At 40.8% G+C, this 20,888-nt stretch overlaps 1 protein-coding gene across 4 annotated transcripts in view; it reads right to left on the bottom strand.

Annotated features, from left to right (window-relative positions):
• Nucleotides 1-1,499: 1,499 nt before the first annotated feature.
• Nucleotides 1,500-20,888, bottom strand: part of MOCS1 (molybdenum cofactor synthesis 1) — a 29,790-nt gene continuing 10,401 nt past the window's right edge. Inside the window, exons 1-9 of one of the 4 annotated variants that reach the window (XM_033055009.2) lie at nucleotides 17,777-17,862; nucleotides 15,164-15,283; nucleotides 13,112-13,173; nucleotides 12,757-12,868; nucleotides 12,358-12,470; nucleotides 11,608-11,718; nucleotides 10,681-10,801; nucleotides 9,368-9,415; nucleotides 1,500-5,416 (exon numbers count right to left, since the gene is read on the bottom strand). In XM_033055009.2, the coding sequence (XP_032910900.1) occupies nucleotides 4,548-5,416; nucleotides 9,368-9,415; nucleotides 10,681-10,801; nucleotides 11,608-11,718; nucleotides 12,358-12,470; nucleotides 12,757-12,868; nucleotides 13,112-13,159 (1,422 nt within the window). In that variant the 5' untranslated portion in view covers nucleotides 13,160-13,173; nucleotides 15,164-15,283; nucleotides 17,777-17,862 and the 3' untranslated portion in view covers nucleotides 1,500-4,547. Of the gene's footprint in view, nucleotides 5,417-9,367; nucleotides 9,416-10,680; nucleotides 10,802-11,607; nucleotides 11,719-12,357; nucleotides 12,471-12,756; nucleotides 12,869-13,111; nucleotides 13,174-14,327; nucleotides 14,493-15,163; nucleotides 15,284-17,776; nucleotides 17,942-20,888 lie in introns of those variants that run through there. The other 3 variants (XM_033055010.2, XM_033055008.2, XM_033055007.2) reach the window with 3 other exon arrangements.

Below are 20,888 nucleotides of genomic sequence, written 5' to 3'. Positions count from 1 at the left end.
ACATCTCAAAAACCTGAAAAACCTGGCCAGCCCACTGCAACCAGCAATTCCTCCAACCAATTTTAGATTCCCTGGAATGCTGAGCTTCTCTTGGAGCAAGGCTCTGGTGCATGGAGAGAAGTGAACTGTGTTTCCATTTAGCTAATTAGCAGCTCTGTCTTGGCCAAAGCACACATGATGCACCAGCCATTTTTCAGCTGTTCCAAGCCTGCTTGACTCTGCTGAAGCAGACAGAGGGAGCTGAGAACCAGCAAGCACCAAGGAAGGGGCAGGATCAAGGGCCAGATTCTGTTCTGTCAAATCCCATGTGAAACTGAGTAACAGGGAATTTACAGGGAATCTGCAGGTCACCAGGGGCTGAAAATAGCTAACACAATTCATTGCTCTTTTTACTGTTCAGCTGTTGTTGCTTTTAGAATCTGGTTTTGAGCAGTTCCCATTCAGAAAAGAAGTCCCTCCTTGAGGTATTTCAAATTGTCTTTCCCCCATGGCCCATTCTCCTTTCCCCAACACTTCCTGAAAACACTGCTTGTTTGATATAATTTAATCTCTTTAAGAATTTTTAATGACCAGCTTCTCCTTTATATTCTGCATCCAGTTTTTAACAGGACAGTGTGAGGGTGGAGTAACTTAGTGTCAGGATGTGGGCACAAAGGAAAGCCAGGCTGAGATGCCCCAAAGGATTCAGCCTGGATTAGTAGTGAACAGACTGTAACACAAAACAGGGCCATGAGCTGGGACAGAGTTTCCAGCAGGCAAAATCTCTGCTGTATGTGCATTGTGAGGGTTGCCATGATCTGCAAGTATTTGTGTCTGGCTTGTGTTTCATGTGCTCAAAAGTGCAGCTTCAACTCTTATGCCACCCTTCAAGAGAAGGAGGTGGTGGGCTTGATGCTTTACTCTGTTTCTGCTCCTAGAAAAATGATATGCTTATTTTAGGATTGAAAGCATTTGGAATCTTAAACATCATTTAGGTTGGAAAAGACCCCTAAGATCGTTGATTCCTTCTTGGTAGCAGGAGACCTGAAAGCTTTACTGGAACTTCAGATGGATGAGAAAGAGAATTTCCCTTAAGGCTTACTCATGACACAGGAGGTATGGATTTTTATACAGGCGCTTCTCTGAACCTTGGTTTTAGTTGTGGTCACTCGGACTAGGAGGAAGAGCTCTGGAGGCCCCAGTTCTGCAACAAAAAGCAGTGGTGTAATATACAGCCACTGGCTCAGAATAGTCATGTGGGAGAAGCTGGGATAATGACAAGAGATGATAAATTATGATGTTAAACCCACAGGATTACGCAGTTTAAGAACAGCCAGATTAAAATGAGTTTCACTCAACAACAGCAAAAAAATTAGATTCTTTATAGTAATAAGTTATTATGACTGATCTCATCATACAACCTGTCTTGTAGCCTGTCCCGAGGTAACTATTCATAGAAGCTTTTGGGTTAAAACATAGAAAGATAAGTAAAAAGGATATCAAAGTAATGCAAACCACACTCTATTGCAACTAGTATTTATTAAAAATACAGTGGACAAAAAAAGCAAGCCTCCAAAAAGTAGTCAGTTCATCAACATGTATTACACCATCGCCCACCCAGCACCACAGAAACACAGAGCACTCTCAACCTATTTCTCTCACAAAATGCGGACTCATGTTTGGTTCATTACCTATAAATGTGCATAGTTTAAAGACTTGAAAATGTAACATGAGCATAAAATGGCACCAAAGTCAGTTTGCTCTGTACTTCCAGCCACTCTCAAACCAAGGAAGTAGTGAAATGTGCGTTAAGTAGCGAGATGTGCGTGGTGGTCATGTGTGTCCTCAGTAGTCCCTGGTATGGCCCTGAGTCCTTTCAGTGGGCTTTACAGCATGACAGCAAACTTCTCAGAAGCCAAAGACTCCTATGCACAAAGCATTATTTTATTACTACTGAGTACATCGAGTTTCTTCTTCATTTTCAAAATTATCTAGTGCTTGCGGGGAGGGCAGGGTATGTTGTGCATGGTGAGGGGAGGTAAGTGCTTGTGTCAGTCAGCTGACTTAGCAGGCTACACATATGCTTCCTTTTCCTGGCACTTTGTTTCCATGCTGAGCTAAGGAAACTTTTGTGCTATGGGCACAGCAGTTCCACAGATGAACACAATCTCTTGTATTTGCAGGATTAGATGGAATTGTTGGTGTCAGTATGGTGGTGCTAGCTACACTCCTGGGAATGACAAGGAGTCAACAGGGGCATGGCTGACAGCATGGGGGCTTATTGTGGGGACCAGGGAAGGGGTCTCTTGCAGTAAGGGAGCAGTCACTAGTGCCCCTTCCGTCTATGACTGAAGGTGCTACTGTTCATTTTCTTATTCCACTGCTGTTTCCAGTAAATTGTTCTTATCTGAACCCATGATATTTACCTACTGTGCGTCCAATTCTCCTCTCCAGCCTGCCACAGGGAAGGAGGAGTGAGCGACAGTGGTACGCTAAACTGGGGAATACTATTCCTAAACCACATCACTGATGTACAAATGCTTATGGATTCTGGGCACCAAGCTTTCCAGATTTCTTTCCCTTTCAGCTATAGCTGCTATGTCTGTCACTCTATGTACCTTATCTCACAGTGACAGGCAATGGAAAGAGTGCCTTTTGTTGTAGCTGGAGTATGAGATTTGTGAAGGATCTGCAGCAAAACCTATTGTCTTCTCATCTGAGACCTGTGCTTACTTTACTGTGAGCAGGATGTGCATGGCAGTGTGGTGTGCTCACAGCACTTCAACCTCTTAAGCTTAAGATGATTTTTGGTGGTGTCTTACTAGCATTGTATTCAACCCTGTGTGTATGGGAGGAAGCACCCTAAATCATGTGCAGCATCACATTAGCCATAAGCAAGCAGTAGCACCCTGTTCAGAGCACTTAAATAAAGGTTTGGAAATTAATTAACTAATATTAACAGTAACTCTGAGCAATTTCTTATCTAGGGCAGTTAATTACCAAAGCTAATTAATGCTATGTGACTGTGGTCACTGCTACATTTATGGGGACACTTAAGTCCTCCAAAGCCAGAAGACTTCATGAAAAGTAAATTAGAGAAACATGCAGGAAAACTCTGGCAGAGACAACTGTAACTACCTTAATTTTCCAAGTGGCCACCAGTATGAAAGTCTGTTTTATCTGTCAAGACTATGCACGTTGCTGGTTACTAGGAGATGCACCATAGTGTTAAAAATTTTGAGTCTTCTAGGGCTTGGTGCAACATCTCATTCTCCTCTTGAGGGAGAGCTTAATACTTACTTGTGTGCATGGCAAAATTAATCCCTTAAGCATGCAAACAGAGCATCCATGCATTTCAGTGCTAAGGTCAAAATGCTGGAACATGCTTCTAACATTGTAAAACATATCTTTCAGATCAGAAAAATAATTATTCCAAACTATGGAAATCCTCTTTCTGCATCATGTTCTACAGAGCATAAAGCAGAAAACTGGGCAGCTGCCTTTTTTTTTTTTTTTTTTTTTTTCTTTTGAAACTGATATGTGGATATCTCCCACTTGCAGGTGTTTTTCTTATGAGGAAAGGCTGAGGGAGCTGGGCCTATTCAGCATCCAAAAGAGATGACTGATGTCTCAGTGTATATCAGTGTCTAAGGGGGAGATGCCAAGAATACAGAGCCAGGCTCTTCCTGGTGGTGCTGAGCCATAGCACAAGAGGCAATGAGCAAAAACTGATGCACAGAAGTTCCACCTGAACTTCTTTACTCTGCAGGTGCCTCAGCACTGAAACAGATTACTGAGGGAAGTTATGGAGGCTCCCTCATAGGAGATATTCCAGTCTGGACACAACTCTGTGCCATGTGCTCTGGGTGCCTGAGCAGGGAGGTTGGACCAGGTGACCCACTGTTGTCCTTTCCAACCTCACCCATCCATTCTGCGATTCTTTGATTCTGTGAAGGGAAGCAGTAGCACCGCACAGGGATGGGAGCTGCACCTTGACACTAACTGTTCCATGTTTATAATCTCTGCTGGATGGTGAAGTTCCCCAGCTGTGTTCTTCTCACTGTCACCCTCTATATTCACTGAATGAGGTCAGGGAAAACATGGGCAGACAATTCTGAAATCTTAATCGCTGACTTAAAAATAGTTGCCAAATAACAGCACTTTCAGCAGTGGCTTAATTTCCAGAATTCACAGTTGCATGGTATGATGACAGCAGGTACATTTCGTAGCACAAAGGAAAAAAAAAAAACATAAACCAAAAACCTCTGTGGTATAAGCAGGAATCTTTTCTCAATCTCATCGTGAGGACACTGAAATGAAGGTACTGGCAGAGTGGAGAAGTCTGTTCTCTAGAAAATACGCATGGTTTTCAACAGGGATAAGTGGCTCCTAAGTTCACCCAGCAGTGAGCTGACAGAGGAAAGTGATGCTGGAGGCATGGGGTTGCTGCACTGTACACACCCTGTTGAGGTCTCCCCAAGCCCACAAGCTGGGCAAAAGGACTTCTTCTGTAAGAGGCTGAACAGGAGCAGTGGTCACTTGGAGGGCTGGAGGTATCTGGATATTATCTAGACCCTTGAGAAGTCTCCCCTCTGCCCACCTGTCTTACTAAGCAACTTCAGCTCTTGGATGACAATGTCACGAGTGACTGCTTTGCACATGTCGTACACCGTCAGTGCAGCCAGGCTGGCAGCTGTGAGAGCCTCCATCTCCACACCTGTCCTTCCCCAGGTGTGACAGGAGCTGCGAATCACCACTGCATGCCTGGCCTCATCCAGGCTTAGAGACACCTCAACATGGTACAGAGGGATATTGTGACACAATGGGATCAACTGGCTGGTCAGCTTGGCTCCCTGAATTCCTGCAATTTGGGCAACTGCCAGCACATCCCCTTTCTTCATCTGGTTTTGCCTCACCATCCTGAATGCCTTCTCACCCAGGAGGACCACAGCACCAGCAACAGCAGTTCTTCTGGAATCTGGCTTCCCTCCAACATCAACCATTGTGGCCCGTCCTTCCTCATCAGTGTGAGTCAAGTTGTCAGAGGCATGAGGTACCTTGGTGCAAGATCCTGAATCCCTGGTATGGAATTCAGATCCTGAACACACCTCTTTGGACTGACAGTCCAGAGGAACTTGGCCAACAGAAGCATCAAGGCACTTTGTATCAAATGTGGAGCTTGGGTCCTTCTGGAAGACACAGTAGCCTCGGAGCTGGGTTTGTAGAATTCCTGTTGCTATGTTCCACTGTTTCTCTGGGTGAGATCCTGGCAGGAAAAGTTGTCCTGTGAATTTATTTTTCATTGATGCTTTTCCCTTTTGTTTGGGTAAACTTGCTCTCAAAGTCGGCCAATGGCTAAATGTGTGGCCCCACTGTTTTGAATTTGGAGGATTCTGTAGAGCATCTTGGCATAGGGGGAATGACATCAATGCAGGCTCTGGGGAAAAACCAAAAAGTAACATGAGAAGAACATCTTACTAACTAGAAAGCTAAGCTGTCTGTAGCAGCTGAGAACCCTATCAGAGCACTGTTTGGGACTTCCTGTGTTCCAAAAACCTCAATATGCCTGAAAACATCCACTTTTTTCCTCAAGCTCCTTCTCTTCTCTCTCATCACTTCCCTGCATTTCCTGGTTTGCTATTACAAAGGTCAGAACACTCATTTCAAGATCCCTGACAAAAAGAAACAACTTACTTTCTAAAAGAATCAACACCTTTTGAGAAACAGCAGCCAAGAAACCCTATAGGAGCATCAGCATCTCAGCATGCATTTGGGACCATCCCAGCACCAACCTTCTTTCAAAAGCCTGGCAGGGTTAATAGGAAATTCTTACACCCAGATTCTCAAATCTGCCTTCCCAAACACCTCCCTCCCAGCAAAGGCAGCTGCACTTCCTCCTTTCATCTCCTTCTGCAGGGAAGGGTCATGCCAGCACTTGAGGACAGCAGGGACCAGAAGCACTGCAACTGCACTGTCTACAAGCTCAGAGGGTGATGGGAACCTCTCATATTATTGCCAGCTCTTAACACATTAATGACAGCTGAAGTTTAAGCACTGGAAAAACTAGTCCCCTCACTGACAGACAGATTTTAAATCTACTCAGAAGCATGCTCCATGTTGGGCTGGCAGAGCTCCCAGCTGGCAAAGAGGTAGTAAGCCCTCCTGCCCCTTTTCACCATTTAATCCTTTGCTTTTGGCATTTGCATTGGGCTAAATGCCAAGTATGAAGACAGAAGGAGTCTCTTTCACATACAAGTGAATAAAATGTTTCGTAAGTAAAGAAAGCAGTATAGAGGTAAGCGCCTAAGCCCTGGTTTAACAGCGCCACTGGTAAGCATGTTTCTCCTTTTCTGAAGCTCCTCCTCTCTCTGCTCTGAGAAATGTGGAATTAGGTTGTGCTCAATAACCTCCTTTGGAAGTTCTGGTATTCAAGGACTCCCTTTTCAGCCTATTCAAAAGGTGCATCAAAGCAGCTTCCTGCCCCTCTGCACATTGCTGAGCTACCTCTGCTGCCCAGGGACTGTCCACAATAACAGACAAAGTGTGGACAAAGGTCTCACTGTGCTCCTCCATCTTTTTTAAAAACAAACTCACCAAACTCTTCCTTCTTTGTCCCAGTCTCTGCTAAAACAAGATGCACTTAGCACAATTTTCATCCCAAGTATTCTCCAAACATTGGTCTGAAAGTACCATTCCTAAAGCTTAAATCAACCATAGATTTCATCACTATAATCACTGCAATAACCTAAATTCAGGCAAAGGCCTTTTTTCATCTGCAGCTGATGGCCTAGACACTAAAATTAAGATTCCTGCAAATTTGAAGGCATGTGTTTTACCTCAGAAAAATGGGATTAAATGGACATAAATGCACTGAGCATAACACTGCTCTGCTTTAGAAGAGCACAGAATATTATTTTTCTTATTCCTCTCCTCTATGTCTCTTCATAGTGGGGCCTAACCTGAATATTCCTTTTAAAAATCCAGCAACTCAAAGCACTTTCTGGATTCTAGCTCTTCTGGATTCCTTGATTAGCTTTAAAGCTGAGGCTAAACCCCTGTGAAAGTGTCTTGTTTTCAGGAGAAGCCAGACTGCAAAGGCAGACAAGTACTTCCTTCCACAGGATAAACACACATGGGTGGGAGCAGGGAGAAAAGTTTGCTCAAGTAGAGTGGGAAGTAAACAGACCACAAGTAATGAGTGAAAAACATCTTTGCTTTTCTGAACAACTTACACTTCTTGAAGTTGTACCTAGTAATTTCTATTTGCACTCAAATTGCTCATATACAAAAAAAAAAAAAATCATGGTTTTCTACTGCACCCTATATTGAAACTATCTGACAAATTCTATCTCCTTATAACCTATTACTGCACCTCAAGTTTAATTGTCTCAGCTTCCAACTAGCACAATCTCAGAGGGAGAAAAGAAGGCAGGACATACTTAAATTAATGAGGAAACTCCCATAACTGAAGTGAACCCAGGAGAAGAACCTGCTGAAAGGACAATTTTGATTAAGGACAATAAGATACAAACCATACAGCAAAGGATTGGACAACAGCAATGCAGGGAAGACACTAGGTTTGGCTTACTGGGTCTAGCAAAACCAATTAATGATTTCCACAGCATTCATTAAATTTCATTAAATTAATTCCATACACACACTCCCCCACTGACTGCTTGCACGCCAGCATTATTTGAAGTCTGTAACTAAATCAAAACACAATTAGGAAATCTCCTAATGATTCCCCATGTGTCACAGTAGGATACTCTCCACTCATCTCCAGTCTCTCCACTGATGCGATGACTGCCAGCAGTCAGTCTCAAAGGGAGATGGAACAACTGAAGGAGGAGGACCTGGACAGGCTGCCTCTTTCATTGCATGTAAGACAATGTCAAAGCACTTTTCAAAAGGATGTTGGATTGATCAGATCTGTAGACATCCAAACATTGTTATGAATGCTAACTCTGCAGTGTGGGAATTCTTTCAAAAGCAACTTGAAAAATTATGTAGGTCCCAGTGAGCTGTCAAGAGTTTAATACAGCATTTTTAATCTTAAAAAAAAAGGAAAAAAACAACTAAATTTTTTCCACATGCAGCAAGTCAATACACACTTTAAACAAAGGGTACTCCTTACCCTTTTTCTGGAACACAATGCAGCAGTAGCCAAATACAAGCAAACAAATGCACAACCTTGCACCAGTCAACACGGAAAATGATGGCCCTTTAAAGTGGGGTACCAAGTAAAAAACATTCCCAGTGAAGACTTATGTTAAAGACCTCTGTGGATCCATCATATTTCCTAATATAGGCAACAAAAGTACAAGCCCTAGGGACTTGGTTCAAAAACAAAGTAGTTGCTATTATATCTCCTGTTGCAAAGACCTACAAATTAATGCAGGTACTCACCAAGGGTATCACTTTTAAAACCTGTGTTTTAAGCTGCCCAGAAGCTAACTTCCTCCAAAACATCAATGGGAGGATGAGAATTTGGATTTCAAACATACTGTTCAGGTCTTTCACCCTTGTTTTTTTTTTTTTTTTTTTTCACACGTTGATGATAAGAAACAACACAACATCTTGCAATTGATCTCACAAAGCTAACTCTCCTAACCATTTTTTAAAGTCTTTGGAAAGACAGCTATCTTACAGAATAGGTAAACATCGGCATGGAGAAGGGAAAATCACATTGAAGGAGATGTTGAAAATCAGTAAGAGAACCACAGCAGTGCAACATCACTCATGAACAGAGCTTCAGGTAGAAGGGAGAGTTAGTAAACAGCTTCAATAAACACTAGAAGGAAAGGAAATGGTCTTGGTTCATAGGTGTCTCATGGTTATGTTCTGAGACTTTGCAGCAGTAAGAAGCAATTCCAAAAGAATGAAGCCCCACATCTAAGATTCTGAAGTAGCAGTGAGGTAGGAGCACTTGCATTTCTGCCAGCTTGATGGCTCTACATATCTTATAAACAAAGTTGAATTTCTTAATCCATGGATAAAACTCCAGTCTGCATCCTTTATATGGCAATATGGTCAAAACTCACTTCAAACTGTCTTGCAAGTAACTACACTGTTCTACTTAAGTACAAAGAAAGCTGATAGGAAATAAAGTAGGAAAGTTGATTATCCCTTTGGAAAATGTAATGAACTGTCATAATTAGAGAAAACAAAACCAGGGAAACCAGGTAAGGCATTGAAGGGACACTAAACCTTTCCTCCTTTTCCACTTCAGTGTGTTAATTATAGCTGGCTAATTAAGAAGCCCATTTCTTTGCCTAAATCTAAGGCAGAACCACAAGCTAGACTTAGAAGCCTAATCTACTCTGCTCTCCCAAAGGCAGAAACCAAACAAAATCATTGTATATTTTTTACGTACTGATTTGTCACCCACCAATCAGGACCATTGGCCGGTTTTTCATCCGGGAAATGTTAAACATGCCTAGAAATAAAATAAGGAACACATAAAAATCCCAGCTTTTTAGGTTTTTAAGTCATGCATCTGGTTTATATATTTAGTTTTCTGCTCTTCACAGTGCAACCTGCATACTAGGAAAAACAAAGCTCAATAAAGACCAAGGGAACTAGAGGAGGAGGAATCCAGCATGGTATTATCTAAACTACAGCTTGCCTGAGTATCCAGGCATCCAGCAGCTATGGGTCTGTAACACTGCAGAACCCTTTCCCAGAAAGCTTGCCATAATGTGAATTACAGCCTACCTACTACAGAATTCTATCTATTTGAGACTATCTTGTCTCTAACAATGCTATTTGACTGTTCTAGTTCTATAAATAAGCTTTTAATAAGTGTTCCAGTTCAAAGAAGTTCAATCACAGAAAACCCCAGGGACAATAATGAGATTAACACAAACTGGGAGAAGACAGACAATGTCAGGTAAATGCTGCTGATGGCAAGATGACTTCAGTAGATTCTTCTCCAACCACCCCCTGTTTTCCCAAACCAGAATTCATACATAAAGGGTCTACAAATAAAAGAACCAATCCCTTCACACCTTCCCTTAGGTTTATAAAGCACTATTTTATCTGGGTCAGACCAATGTCCTGGAAGTTAGTCTATGCTTAGATTTAAAAGCTACCTTTAAATTTGTTTCACACATTAGAAAAAAAGGGAAAAACCTACTCTTATTAATCTGTCAGAATCTGCAAGAAAACAAAAGGACAAAAGCATATTTTTAGTGTATAGGAGACTTATCCATGATTATAAAGCCAGTTCATGTACAAGAGGTCAGCACTTCCAGCTGGAGCCAGATTACAAAAATTCAGTTAGGTTCAGATGTGAGTGTTTATATCAATATAAATTCAGAAAAGACGAGTACAGCCTGAGAATGGTCCTTGAATCCTCATGGACCTTGTGTTGTGACCTTATGCAGAGCACTAGATAAGTACACACAAAGTTCTACATGGTGAAAGAGACTTGTCACTTCTAGAAACATATTAATGCAGTATCAAAAGTTCACTTTAGTCCTTCTTTTACAGTAAAGTGGTTAAAAAAAAAGGGATCCAGTACAACTACTTAGCTCTACACTTTGCTGTTGTTATTGTGAGCAGTGGAATTCACATCTGAGAACAAAAGTCAGTCCGAAAGTCTTTCAGACAGTTTGGATTCTATCTTTCATGGAAGGTTACAAGCACCAAGACATCATTTTCCCTATTACTGCTGTTATTTCTCAAGTACAACAAACATACCAGCATGCTGTTTCTTTTTTCTGCCCACTGCTGCTCCAATGATTTGAATCAACTCCTCCTCTGAGGCACCCGACCGTAGGTGATCCCTCAAGGACACTTCTGAATTCCCAAAAAGGCACACCTGCAGCCAACCCAGGGAAGCAGAGGAGGAGAAAAGAGAAAGAATAAAATAAATTACTTTTACAAGTATTTTGCACTAACCTCAGAGTGAAGAGGTTTGAAGAGGCCTATCCTACTGAAGGGAACATTTATGGAGATTGTTTTCTTTATCTCTCCTCATGTACACTCAGACACAGCCTGGGATGTTTATGCAGCCTAAGCTCATTGGGCCTTCAGGCTGCCTAGCTCATCATGTTAGGCAGCAATACAGCTGTTGTCAGTATCAGGTGACAATGTGTAAGTGCCAATTTTTAATTGAAAACTTTAATTTTTCCCCAGAAACTGCCAGTTTCAACGTGGCAGGAAATGGTTATCCCTCCTTGTTCTACAGTCATTGAACAAATGTACAGGCTGCTCTTGAAGGAGAAGAGTTACAAGTTGTTTGGGAAACAAGACAGGATCCTTGTGGAATGCAAAAGCTAAGCCCTCACAGCTGCTTGGACCCTTTTTTAATGGGAAATCATCTGTTTGTCACATGTTTAAGATGATTTTGAATCAAAGATTAGAATAAATGTTTATATTTACTGGCCTTGCAACCATGTTTTACAACTGTAGTTAAACTATGGTAGCAAAACAGAAACTGAAAAAAAGATGATGCAACATCTCCCTAACAGCCTGACAAGATGGAACAAGAATACATACAGGATAAATAAACAGGAGCTAGCTAGTAATAATTATGTGTCTTTACATCCCAGCTACTTTTAGGGCATGAATTTCAACACTATTTTCACCACATGAAACCAAAGAGAATCCTGTTTCACTGCCAACCTTTAGATTCCCATCTGCTGTTATCCTCAGCCGATTGCAGGACCCACAGAAGTGCTCTGACATGGAGGTGATAAAGCTGATTTGTCCCTGGAAATGCGGCACCTTGTAACTCTAAAGAAACGCAGAGAAGAAAAAAAAGTCAAACACAGACTCCTAGCTTTTATAGCTCCACTTGCCTAAAGACCAGAAAATCTATTTTAACATAGATTTTCTTCAGCCCTAAGATCATATCAAAGAAAAAATAAAAGCAAAATCAGTTTTTTCAGGTGTTCCAGTCTATTCTGCTCTGTTTCTAGAAACTCTCAAACTTGTTAAATGCTTGCTCTTGTAGTTATCAACTAACAGATGATGCCTGTAGGGAGCATGAGCTAGAAATTCCCCATTTGACACTGTACACTCTAAAGCAAGAGTTTTTTCACTGAACAACTCTTCCATCAGGATTGTTAAATGTGCAGACATAGACTGACAAAAGTTTGAAAAGCTGTAAATACAGGATACAGGCCTGGCACTCCTTGTATCTGACTGAAAATACATCTAGAAAACACATCATATTTATAAAGGCACAGACTATGACTATGACTTCATAAGCATCAAGTCTCATGCAGGCAGCTTGATCAAAACCCAAGAGTTACCACACTGACTATTTATTACTTTGGTTGTCAAATATCAATGTTGAACTTTGGAGAATTTGGGGATTTGGGGCAGGGAAGGAATGGGGGCATGTTTCACACATTCTCTGTCTGATCCCACCTTGGCTGTGCTGGAAGTCTCACAGGGTAATTTCTCCAATTCTGGCCATCGCTGTTTAATTGTATCAAGCATTTCTTTGTAGCTCACCATCTTCTTGAAGTTCCATTTATTGCCTAGAATTAACAAAACCAGCCTAACCTTAGACTGGGCATTTTATCTTCTTGATTAGCAGAGAACCACCTTCACATTCTCTGTAAGTGTCATTTTAGCTGTAGATGTCCCAGCCCTAACTAGTTCTTCTACAGCTCATGAAGGGAATAACATAAGCTGCAGAAAACTTCAGGAAATTGCTAATTCCCTAAAAGAGCTTACCAAAACCTCTAAGACAAGGCTATGGGGTGAATATCCACCAACCAGCTCACTTCTGTGCAAGAAGAATCTCAAAGCAGCAGCACTTACCATCAAAGGGCATGTACTCTATGAACCGCACGTCAAGCGGCAGATCCTTTGTGAAATCCACAAAGTCCAGCACTTCATCCTCGTTGAAGCCTCGCATCACCACACAGTTCACCTGCAGGTAAAGCAGACACCTGAAACTAGTGAGCAGAGCATGACCTGCACCTCCAGCTGCACAAGGAAATGATACAAATTCTTGTTATTTCTTCATGTGCTCGTTAAGCTTTTCTCCAGTTTTATTAAAAATTTTTCATGAGGTGGGGTGGGAGGTGAGATGGAATATAATAAATTCCTTATCAGGTGATCTGTATGTATGGTAAAACACAATAGTTCCAGAGTAAATAAACAGTGGCTTTACCTTAACAGGATGGTAGCCAAGTTCAGCGGCTTTGTGGATTCCTTCCATTACCTTGTGAAAGCCTAAGATACAAAAAGAGTGAAAAAAAATTTTATTGTTTCAAAGCAGAAAGCAAAAGGTGGTTATTTAATACAAGACAAAGAGATCACAAATAAAAACCAATCTGATTCAGTACACAGGGCTGCAAGTAAGAAGAGTTGCAAATAGACTTTAATTACAACCCCCTCACAACTCCCAAAGACTACCAAGTTACTGTGCTCAAGTCACTGAGATCAATATTTAACTCGTATTTGAGTAATCAACAACATTGGTATGTTTTTTTTTGTATCTTTGGATATCCATGTATTATTAGCATATGATTCTGCACTTCCCTGTAAGTCAGCTTTCCTTGCGTTACATTCTTCTTAAAAGGAGTGGAAAGAATTTATGAACTTCCTCCAGATGCAATGAAGAAAGAATAATAAATTAATGTTTATTTTATAGTAATGGCTTGTGTCTTTTCTACAACGACAGAATTTCTCTGTTTTGAATCAGAGAGCAATGTTGCTAAGTGAATTTTAAAAAGATTTTTCTAAAGTACATTTGGGGTGGAATGGGTTTAGGAACAACAAAAAGCCCCTTGATTCCCTGTTCAACCCTGGCTACAGATGCAATTGGCTTCCTGAAGCTACTGACGATCCATTAGTCAGAAGATCAGAGGCAGCACTTTCCCTCTTCCAAAGCTGCAGTTTCCAACGGCAAATACTTCACACATGCTAATAAAAGCACAGTATCTCTCAGAAGTTTTCATGACAATCCCCATGCTGCTCCTAGTCATAAGTTTTTCTGCCTAGGTCCATCACCCTCCTTTCCTTATCTGTGATCAACTGGAAACTCAGATTCTCTAGTGAACAGATCATAACTTCATTACTCTGTAAGTGCTTTAGCAGAAAAAAAGCAATAACTCAGTAGTATTCTGTGCATGTTTAATATGGGATGAAGAAAAGAAAACTAAAGAGACAAAAATTTCACTTCACTGCTGTCTGGATAGTAAAAGCATCATAAAGCATGGACACAGGAAAGCAGAAGATACAATTATTTAACTCTAATGAAATTCTAATGCTAATCCTGGCTGCAAAGAGTGGTGAAGAGAAAAGTTATTTCACACAGTGAAATAACTCTTGCAAGCGACTGTTTGAAATTATGGCCTGTAACCCTTCTCAACCCAGCCACCTACCTGTGCATGTGCCCAGGAAGTTTCCAGCACCTGTGGCAGATCTCATTCCAACTAAGCAAGATTGCAGGCAGATTGTGGCAACAGAGATAATGATACACTGCTGTAAGCACAACCCAGAGCCATGAATGGCATCAAAAATCTCTGCTACTGCTCAGAAAATCTCATCTGTGACCACAGGATTAGAGAAAGGAGAAACTCAACGTAACTCAAAAGGCCAGTAAGCACTTTCACCCAATGAAAAATTTCAATACTTTCATCGTATCTGATTTCTTCTGAAGAGCTTTAGCCAGCTTCATAGTACAGAGAACCTTAGAGCCATCCAGAAAAATCCTATATGAACAAAACCTCCCAAATTTTAACCCTTACAGGAAAAACGGCTTAAGGCCTATATTTAATGATAAAATTACAGGCATCATTACCTCACTTCCCTTGTATGAAATACACACAAAAAAAGGGACAGAACATGCAACAGGCTAGAGTGGCCACCTTCATGAAAGCAGTTTTCATTTGTTCATCCGTTAGAATGTGGTAGACTGAAAAAAGTAGAAATATTATGGTACTCTGAAGTGCTTTCACCCATCAGTGAAATCTGGTGAACTCACAGTCATCTTGTCTATCCCAACCATCTGCAAGTAGGAGTAGGTGTGCTGCAGGGCACCTACACCAAAGATACACATTTTCTGCATCTTCTTAAAACCATACATTGACTTTCCAGCTAAACAGAGAAATTATTCCAAGTTTCTCAAGATCCTGGTAAGCTCCATAATCAGATGCCACCTTCACTTCCCAGAGAAGTTATCAGCCTGTAGAAGTCCAAGACCTGGAATCCCTCTCACCTTAACAGAGCTATATCTTGTTGCCTCTGGAACTGCCACAGAAGACAGGGTAGCTCAGTAGGGCAGGCACTCTATTCTCTGTTCATTCCATACTTGGAAATCTCCTATTAAATAAAAACCCTCAAAAAAAAAAAAAAAAAAAAAAAAAAAAGCGCATAATTTCAGCCTGAAACCTTAACAAAAGGAAAAAAAAAACCTAAGGCAATACAACTCAATGTGACTATCTTTACCTGATCTCTGTTTAGAAAAAGTATCTCTGATTTGGAGACTTTTTGTTCTCTTAAAAATATTCAGTAATAGAAATTTCCCTGTTCATTGTCTATGCTGCTTATTTGAGTGATTTCTCTCTTTGTCGGTAAAGGTGGAAGAAAACATTTAAATACACAGTAATTTCACGATTATAAGCCGCACTGAGTATAAACCGCACTTCCGGCTGCCAGTAACTTTTCGTTCTTTGTCCATACATAAGCTGCACCTGATTATAAGCCGCACGTTACAATACAGAGTGTGATAAAAGGTATCTATTCTATCACCATCTGTTGAGGGTGGGGACAGTGATCCTTATCTCAACGGCAGATATTCTGCTAATGGGCCATCCACTGAAACCAGGCAGGGCATTGTTCTTTATCTTTTCACAACCCATCCTTCCTCCAGCGAGTCATTTTCTGCTAATGGCCCATTGAGTTCCACTGTGTGACTGATAAAATTACTGCGTCCCATTGGAAGTTGCTCCAGCCAGGGGGAAGAGCCCAACATTTCTTACCAAGATAAAAACAGAGGTTTTGGGACACTAAGGGAGCCCCTTCCTCCACTGGACTCCAGAGGAAAACTGGATTTCTCCACATCACCACTGGACCTCTGGAGGGAAACTGCACCTTGTACAGGAGCACTGCTCCAACTGAATCACATCTGTCACTGCAGGAGGATGCAGCCACCATTTAATGGGACTGCTACCAACACCCTGCCTGACGGGGTGTCAGGTTGTACTCTGACTTTGTCAGGGTTTGGAGTTTGTTTCTTTGTAGTACTGTATTTCTATTTTAATTTCCCTAGTAAAGAACTGTTATTCCTAATTCCCATATCTTTGCCTGAAAGCCCCTTGATTTCAGAATTATAATAATTTGGAGAGAGGGGGTTTGCATTCTCCATTTCAAAAAGAAGTTCCTGCCTTTCTCAGCAGACACCTGTCCTCCAAACTAAAACAGCGACTTTTTGTTCTTTGTCCATTTATAAGCCACACTTTGGGTTTGGACCAAAATTTTAGTCAAAACGGTGCGGCTTATAATTGTGAAATTACTGTAAATAAAAATAACCCTCATCCTCTAATAACTTTTAGTTTACTTTATAAGCAGCACACTCCTAATAGCTTCTAATCAGATATGAAGATCCCTGGCCTTATAATTCAGGAAGCTGAAGGTTTGCCCCTTCAGTGGCAAAATAAGGGCTTGTTCCTAATGAATGTCACAAACCAGGTAATACTCAAACATGGAGAGCAGAAGGGAAGAGCACAGTCAACACCTGTTTGTGGTTAGATACTCCCAGATACCACTCTGGGAGCCAACTGTGCAATGACACAACCAGATCAGTGAAACAGCCTAGACTGGAAGGATAATGCTCCAGTCAGCTTTATGACAGGAAATGATTTCTGCACCATAACTCAGAAACCTGAAGTAATGCTCCCATAGACACTGTTGACAAGGACACCTTCCTGCACCTGCCAGCAGAACTTTGCTTTGCTAGCAGTGATTTCAATGCTGACATTACTTCTAACGGCGTTCCAGATTTCTACAATCCTTTCCCTACATCTGCCTGAGGCTGTTGCACCACCTGGTGGCTACTTAGAGGTTTTGTCAGAATGAGTAGTTCACAGACTGCTGAAGTTACATTGCTGGTCTAGAAGAGAATGATACAATATCAAACCAGTTTTAGTTTGGAAAAAAGCCCAACCTTCATGAAGCTGAGCTCCATGATCAGCTTTAGGATTCATTTAAACCAGAATCTGTGACACTGGGCATATCCAAGCATTTTTAAAATTTTACTTGCAATTACTTGCTCAGTAGGAGAGAAGTTACAAAGCCAAAAGCATTCGTCAAATTACCTCAGGCATGATTTATGTTTATTCCTATTAAAAAGTAGTGGATACAGAACATCACTAACCACAAGCGAGACCACTGCTAGCACACCCCAAATATAGCTTCCAGAAACCGGTTCAGTTCAGTTCTTGTGGCATCTTTGTCCCCAGAGGGTGTAGCAGAAACATCTGGGTTTTTTGAACAGTTTTAAATAAGAGCAGCACACAAGACCAACACAAGATTTGGAGAGTCCTCTTGAGAGCTGTGACTAACCAATTATAGATTATATGACTAACCACATGACAAACTGTGGCAAGTTGATCTTCTACTGCATCAGCTCCAATGAAAGGGGCTCTACCTGCTAATAAGCATTAAAGAAAGAAGGAAAGAGAGTCACTATTGAAGCACTATTCTTGTACTTTTCCTAGCCTCAGAAGCATAGCAATTAATTTCCCTCCCAAAGTAACTTGAAAGATATAGTAAGCAACTCAGTGCATTCCTGCAAGCATTAACACAGTTGCCTTAGAAGACAAGTTTGTACCTTTCCTCCGGACAATGAACTCAAATTTAGCCGGCACCAAAGTATCCAGGCTAATGTTAATGGCATTCAGTCCTGCCTCCTTCAGCCGGGGCAGCAGTCTGGTTAAGTTGATTCCATTGGTTGTGACAGCAATGGTTTTCAGCCCTTTCAGCTTGTCCAGTTGACCTAGGACATAAAAATTAAAAAGAACACTTTAAAGAAGTAGTTAAACTGTAAGTTACTCAGAAAACCCAAAAGATTTGTGAAACAAAGAAAAAAAGTATCACTGAAGGTGTGAAGAAAACTAGGACACTTCAGTGCTTTGGCGTTCTTCCACCTGTATTGGTTTAAGGGACCAATTTTAGCACAAATCCATTTCAAAACGTATGAGAGCAGTTTATTGCAAGAAAAACTGTGGTAAAGTTTTGTTTTAGTAAAATGCACACTAACTTCGATCATAATTTCTTAAATACCTACTTTATTGTTGAAAGATAGCCCCTGATTTTGTGTACTTTCTTTTCTTCATCCACCTTTGCAAGCTGAATTTTATGTCTGTAATAATAATAAGCAGCAAGCATCCGTTTCACAGCTGACACCTAACCTAACTGTTTATTTAGCAACATTTATCCTACAGTGCTTTACCAAAAACCAGCTCTAACCCAGAGGTAGCTGCCAGCAGTAGAACCTTTAACTTATGAAAGAAATACCACATGCAGTCCTAACTAAACAGAAAAAGGTCAACATACTAGACTATTACAGAGAATCCAAGGCAACAACATCCTAAGGGACAAAATACGTGCACTTGACAACTGAAATATTTCCATTACCAGTGGAAGCCTCGCTGACTGGAGAGTGCTTACGCAAGACACTAAAAAATGGCTAACAAAAGAAAACAGCATAAGAAACAGTTAATATCAAGAGATTAAGATTTAGAAAAGAGCCACACAAGCCAAATGCAGAAATCCTCAGCATACCAGATCTCCACAGATCAAGCTTTCAAACCTCCAGTTATCAGTACAATAACAAATAAGAAAAATACCCTCATAAACAACTCGCAGAACCAAAGTCACCGCAAAGTAATTTACTTTGGTTTTTCCTCCCTCCCTCATAGCCTCCACCCTAATTATTTAAAAAATATTTGAAGAACCTTTACTCTTGAGGCAGCTGTAATTACAGCACAAATATTTCATAGTTCCTTCTTCCCTTACTCTTTTACCTCTATTTGCTCATGCTGATAAGGGCTTTATTTCAGCTTTATCTCATTTCCTAGATCTTTTCAAAATATTCACCCTGAGTCTCGAATGGGTCAAGCTAGATCACAGCAAAGATGCTGAAGTTTACAGCAGCAGCATTTTGGAACATGATTAAGAGCTCCATAAAGACATGAGGTTGTAGGGAAAGAGCAATCTTTACTAAGAGAGATTTTTTTCCTGGCCTTCTCAAAGTCCTCCCAAATGACCAAGAATAACCTCTTCCTAGAGGATAAGTACTACTGGCTCAATTTTGCCAAAGATTATTTAACAGTAAGCTATTACTAGCAGCCTAATCTTTGTGAGAGTAAAGGATATATGCTGCAGCCAGAGGATAGCTTGAAAACATCACTTCTTTTATTTATAGCCTCAGAACGCACAAAATGCCTCACCTCAGAATAACTGGGGAAAAAGTCTAGGCACCATAGAGTTTCGTTGCTAGAAACGTAAAATGCATAAAGGTACTAAATAAAACTAATATCATTTTGCAGCCTAAAATGGAAAAAAATTTTAAAAGTAGCACCAGTTCATTAGGTCAGCAGAGGCGGCAGCTGATGTCCATGCATCTTTTTCCTCATCAGACAGGGCAAGATACAGGATGAGGCACTGGAAATACGCTAATACATGGAATCACCTGTAGTAACAAGCTGGACAGTAGACAACTGTGAGAAGTTAGAGATGGAAGCTTAACACTAACACCAGCAAGTTAAAAAGAACCAGTCAGAACACTCTACCTGGTGTAACCTTCACTGTGCCTTGGTTTCTTGGCTTGCCGACCTCTAAAATTAAAAGGGATGGAAGAGACTTCATAACTTTGGAACCCTCCTCACACCTTTGGTCACTGTTCTAGCACCAATCAGCACAAGCAAAGGCAGCTGTCAAAAATCAACCAGTAGAAAAGGAAACAGAACAGATGCTGTAAGTCCACAGCACGAAGCTAAAACTTGAATGTCAAACTTATGCCATGAAGGAAACCATTTTACATTTATGTTTTCCTTTAGGATCAGGAGCATCTTCTTAAATAGACAATTTTCTTACATATTCTCCTCCAATCATTTCCTTAACTGCACTTTTCCTGATTGACTCCAGAAAAGGTGTATATACTTCCTAACACATGAACCAACAAGTTCATCCTACACCACTTCACTCTTGAAATGGGTATAAAAAGTTGCTATAAAAAGTCTTCCAGTATTCCATGCTCCACTCCATAGAAAATGATTTTCTCAGTGCAGATGTGTCCTCCTCAGACTACTAATAACAAACAGCTATCCCAGAGCTTATATCTGGGGCTGATTTAAACTTTGAGTATCTCAGAGAAGATGGATTCTATATCCCACTATCAGCTGCTTCAGAAAAGTCTCAAACATATGTTTTCAGCAGTCCCTAGGACATGATTTAGCTTTCAGCAAGTGTTTGATGCTGACTCACAGTTTATCTATGTTCACCTGTTAAAAGATTTAAATAATCTGAAGAACTGTAGCAGGTCTCTCAAGCATGGTTTCTTACAGTAGCTTCAAATTTCATCTGTTCATTGAAACAACTAAAAAACTTAAATTTATGTATTAAAGAATTTGGTAACAGAAATCCAGCATTAACATTTTTGAGCTTTACTGATACTTGACAGATCACTTATACCTTAGAGAAAGGCTTGCTGAAAGTAAACCTAACTTAAACCTCAACCCAATTCAGCACCTGAGATACTGTAGTCAGCTTCTCCAAAACCATCTAGAAAATCAAACTAACTCCATCCCAGACTAAACCAGTCATTGTGCTAAGATGGCTTCAATAAAGATGCTTTATGCAAATTCTGCAGAAGACATTTTTGGGCTTGATCTTCCCTCAATGAGTTTTCCCATAGTTATTACACTGATCTATTTAGTTTT

This window comes from Catharus ustulatus, chromosome 3, assembly GCF_009819885.2.
Source record: "Catharus ustulatus isolate bCatUst1 chromosome 3, bCatUst1.pri.v2, whole genome shotgun sequence".
Taxonomy (NCBI): domain Eukaryota; kingdom Metazoa; phylum Chordata; class Aves; order Passeriformes; family Turdidae; genus Catharus; species Catharus ustulatus.
The sequence above is the reverse complement of the archived record's forward strand: the minus strand, read 5'-3'. Positions and strand labels throughout refer to the sequence as shown.